At 37.5% G+C, this 4,989-nt stretch overlaps 1 protein-coding gene across 1 annotated transcript; it reads left to right on the forward strand.

Moving 5' to 3' along the window:
- The first annotated feature begins 1,607 nt into the window (after positions 1-1,607).
- Positions 1,608-4,490, forward strand: LOC138050710 (uncharacterized). The gene is made up of 5 exons (XM_068897016.1): positions 1,608-1,697; positions 1,988-2,070; positions 2,557-2,869; positions 3,819-3,956; positions 4,317-4,490. The coding sequence occupies exons 1-3, from the start codon at positions 1,639-1,641 to the stop codon at positions 2,715-2,717; spliced, it is 303 nt and encodes a 100-aa protein (XP_068753117.1). The 5' UTR covers positions 1,608-1,638; the 3' UTR covers positions 2,718-2,869; positions 3,819-3,956; positions 4,317-4,490.
- The last annotated feature ends 499 nt before the right edge of the window (positions 4,491-4,989 follow it).

Consider the following 4,989-nt stretch of genomic DNA (forward strand, 5'->3'; position numbering starts at 1 on the left):
ATCATACAGCAAGATTGCTGGGACCAAATTTAAAAGCAATACCATAATTTTATTGGTATTCATAATGTGTTTCTTTATATTCTATGGTGGTAAGCATTCAGTGTAAGTATTTTTTAACTACCACAGTTATATTACTACAGTTAAAGGATAATATCGTTGTTTACTTTTTTTCTTAAATGTCTTTTTGATTTGTTTTTTCTTTTCTTTTTATGGGCTTTATAATATTAAATACACCAAACCAATTACCGCTACTTTTTAAAGGTACGCTATTTAACCCTTTCACTCCTGTGGGGTTCCCCATTGACGAGTAAAATCATCTGGCGTTAGCTAACAGAGTAAAATCTATAAGTGTCACTCTTGGGAGTGAAAGGGTTAATGGGGACATAGTTTTTGAAAAGACCGCACAGTACAACAACAACGCACACAGACTCTTCAGAGGAATTTCCCTTGTTGGATGCATCAATCGCATCCAATGAAGCAACCATGCACACACTGGAAATTTTTATAAAGCCCACCAACTTAAAGGCAAAACCGAAGAGACTATTTTACACAAGGCTGTTCGAAAAAAATCGAAGACAGTTACAAAAAAACCAACCAAGAAGCTCAAAGTGGTACACCACTGAGATCTGAAGACTGAGAAATCAAGAAAGCAGCAACAGCCCCACAATCAAAAGGATCGATTGATGGCAAGTGATTTGTAATCCCAGTTGAACACAATCATAAACCTTAAGTGCACGTGGAACCAACAGCAACAGCAGGTACGAAAAGGCTCTGTTTGTATTTGTGTATTTTTATGTTTTAAAATTGCGAAAGTTTTAAATTAATACATCAATTTCCTTTGAACAGGGCCACAGACCTGCACTCCTGCAAAGCCTTTGACAGTGCAATTTGTCACTGAATCAGCCACTAAATCGCCCATAGCTTCTCCAGTTTATAACAATGTTGAATTTATAACTCTTCATGTAATTCTGCTCAACTCGATGACAGCAACGCAGACAAAAGGTAAGCTTGCTTTAAAATGCCTAGTCAGCAACACAAAGTTACATTTTGTTTGCAATAATCACTTTCCTGTTACTGTTTATGGGCTGACTTCTCCATAAATTTCAGTTTGAATTCTTCCATGTTCTCTGACGACAAAACCCATGATGACTCTGAAGAGCTAAACTGCAAAAATTAGTTAAGGTATGAAAGAGGGAAAAGTAGCCATTTCTTTTAAAATAGTTTTCCTCCTTGTTTTCTTATCAAGTGCATGTGCCAGGGGCTGTTTACCGCATGGATGATGTTTGACATCTTGGAATGAAAATATCCCACCAGCCATAGCATAGTTGGGTTGTTAATTTTCTCCTGAGTAAATGAAGAGATCAATGGTTTTAATGAAAACCTATGTAGATTTCTGAACTAAACCACCTGTTTGTGTGGCACACAACTCCATTTTACAGAAGGTCACGAACCTTGCCTCTTTTATGTTGTTTTCAACAAAATTTATTAGGTTTTCTTGTTACGTAAATGAAAAAATGTTTTCTCTACTCATTGCTGCTGTGGTTGATTTACTTTTTATTGCTAAAAAGAAAATTTTATTGCACCTTGTTTGTCTATTTAGGTACCAACAACTATACAGTTCCGCAATTCAACAATTAAATGATGACAAAGCTATTGACACCACCATCGATGGAGAGTCATATTTGTGATATTTCAAAGTAATGGTATAATGCAGCATCCTCAAGACTGTATGCTTTGGTTTCATCCTTTTTTTTTTGCTGTGTGTTTGTGTCTTTGGTTGTATTTTTTACAACTAGTTTTATTTGTACATGTAATGGTCAAGGATTAAATTTATGTTTGGTTAAAATATTACAAAACTAGTTTTTTTTAAATTTCCATTTGTTCCATAGATTATGAAATGAGTATTGGACAGTGTAACTAAAAAACAATTTTGATGCAAGTTATAATGAATTTCTGATGATTGTATTGCATTTACTTCTTTCCACAGCATAACTTTCAGTGAAGAGATGTTGTCAAGTGACAAAGATAATCTCAGTGTTGAAGAAAATCTTTGCGAGGAGGCGAATCTGGGTGAGGAAAAAGTCCAGGAATCAGTTGAGGAGAGTAATTTGGAAATGATATAGGAAGGTGTCCCAATTGTGTCTACCCCCCTTGAATATGGGCCTCACAAAAAACTTACCATGGGAGAAGTATCTCAAAGAGATTGAAATTGTAAAGAAGAGAAAAGTTATATATATGTTCCCCAGGACATACTTCGTCAGTTGTTTGTTGGGTGTTGCCAGTTTCCTAGTTGCTCAAAGGTACCAAAAGTGAAGTATCATTCTGTCGGGGCGACAGTTGTTGTTAACAACTCTTGTGAAGGTGGTCATAAACATAGTTTCTGCTCTTCACATGAAATGAATGGAATATATGCCAATGACCTGCAGTCAGCAGCAGCTGTCTTGCTGTCAGGAAATAATTTTGCTAAAGTAAGCAGAATGGCAGATTTCTTGGGTCTTGCTTTTCCCTAAAAGGCTACATTCTTTAGAATACAGTGGTTATATTGTTTTTCTGCAGTGGACAAGTGGTGGTCCTGGATGAGAAGTGAGCTTGTGAGTGAGTTTGTAGGGACTGAAGTTGTGGTTGGTGGAGAGTGGCAGTGCGACTCTCCAGGATTCAGCGCCAAAAACATTATTTTGCTACTTCTTGATAGAATTAACATCCAATTTCATACTTGAGATGAAGGTGCATGACAAGCATCATGTGGGACTTTCCTCAACAAACATGGAAAAGGAAGCATTTAAGAAAATCGCAAGGTGGAGGCTCTCTAACATGTTGAAAGTCGTTGAAGTTGCAGCAGATGCTTCAGCATCTATAAAGAAGTTAATTGGTAAGTAAACTGTGTGTACGAGTTTGAGTGTAACTGGCATACACATGTATTATTTGTTGGTTTGTCTTTGGTACCTTTTTGTGCATATAACACATTATATCCAAAACCAGATGCATCTTCATTTACATGCACATTTTTATACAGTATTGACATGACATTTATAATTATAAAAATTGTCAAATTTTGACTTCACTACCCAATCAGACAACACAACTAACTCAATCACAACACAACTGTGTAGATACTTGGCCATGTAGGACAGCAAGCACCACAAGCCGGTATATTTTGCTTGCCATATGCATGCAAACTCCGCTCCCACATAACAATAAAATTATGTTAACATACTTGATGGTACTGATCTACTAAAAACTTATTACAGGAAAGGTACACTGGGCACCTGCTGGATACGAAAACCCAAAACCCTGCAGGAATGAGGGAACGTATTCTCCAAACCGTATGCAAGTGCCACTACCCTATGGAGGCTAAGCAGAAAAATTAACAAAAAAGTTGGCAAAGAAAGCTGAACCTAGACTGATTCAAATCCCCAACGGTTCACTACTCGTATGACAGATTACCCATAATCCCCACCAGACAACCGAACCCAGTCCTCTGGTCCACGCTGGCAAAATATCTATTTCGGCAAATTTTGCAGGCTACAACTGTTGGAAATATTTCCTTTTTTTTTAAAGGAATACAATGTAAATGTTCTTTAACTTTCAACAGCAGATGAGTTCAATGATGTCTTCCGTAGCTTAGATGTTTGACAAAAATCGAAGAGTATGTGAAAATGTCTTTGTGTACATTACGTACATGTCAATGTTTAACGCTCATCATCCCCCTCAATCATTAGTCCAGATGGGGAGTGGAACCTTTTTTTTTAGCGGTACATTACTTTACAATGCTCTGGCCAGTATTTCACTTCTGTTTTTTTTTCCTTTCCTTTTATCAGATAGGACAGGCAAGAGGAATGGGAAAGATCAAGGATTGGGCAGACCATATACTGTAATTCAACATTTTTTGGTACTGCAGCAGTGTTAGCAAACTGAATCACACAACATCAGATGGAGAGGCATTGAAAGTAATGAAGGTATGTCACCTGGTAGAGTACTAGTATACATTGTCCACCCATGTCTAAAATATTGTGGAAGGGTTTACAATAATTATATAATAAACAAAACTTTGTTGATTTGTCTTGTTATTTGCTCGATTTTTCTGTGACCTTGCTCACTTGCACAAGACTGTCTCCTCACACAGTGGCATTATCCATGCATTGATACTTTGGCAGTTCACAGAGTAGGTATGGACTACTCTCAGCATAGAAAGTATCTCAGTAAACTTTTAAACAGGTTAAATTAATCTGTTGGTAGATTGCCTGAATATACATGTACCACGCATTTAAAGCACTTTCATATTGATGTGTTTTTCTTTTTCCTTGTACGTACCAAAGAACAAGTGGATTGGCCTCTTACTGTACGTCATGTCTGCAATTCCCATGAATGGCGAGATGGGCAGTGTGATCATGAAGAAGGAAGCCGCGACCCTAACCTCCCCTTGTTTGACCAGCGTGACAATGATTTCACAGAACTGCAAAAATTGTGCTTAACAAGGAGTTGCTTGAAAGCTTCAAGTAAGATACATCAACCTACTATCCTTTTGACAGTATTCATCGTGTTGGTGCATGAAATGTGATATGTGACTGTTTTGAGAAAACTATGTGCAATTCATATGTGGTTAACACAAATTGTTATAAAGTAGTCGAACAGTTCAATCATTAGAACACCAGGCAAGTGCAGTTCTTTGAGAGGGAATGCTAAAGTTATGAAAACCGTGCCTTCACCCCTGTAACGGTTCTCAAAGACACACTCATTGTCTTCCTTGTTACTTGTTACAGACACACAGAAAGCATTGAATGTGCAAATAGCTCCTCCCTGCATGGTCTACACGCGAAAGAGTACAGCATTCATGTATACATACACTGCATGCATGTTTCTTTCATATGATCGATTTTCCCCAGCACTTCCAGTAGCAACGTACTTCACATTGACATTGCACATGGTCAGCATGCAAATTCTTCTCACGGGATTCCAAACTTTTCATAAGTTGCACGTAGTCGAAAAAAG

This window comes from Montipora capricornis, chromosome 1, assembly GCF_036669925.1.
Source record: "Montipora capricornis isolate CH-2021 chromosome 1, ASM3666992v2, whole genome shotgun sequence".
NCBI lineage: Eukaryota > Metazoa > Cnidaria > Anthozoa > Scleractinia > Acroporidae > Montipora > Montipora capricornis.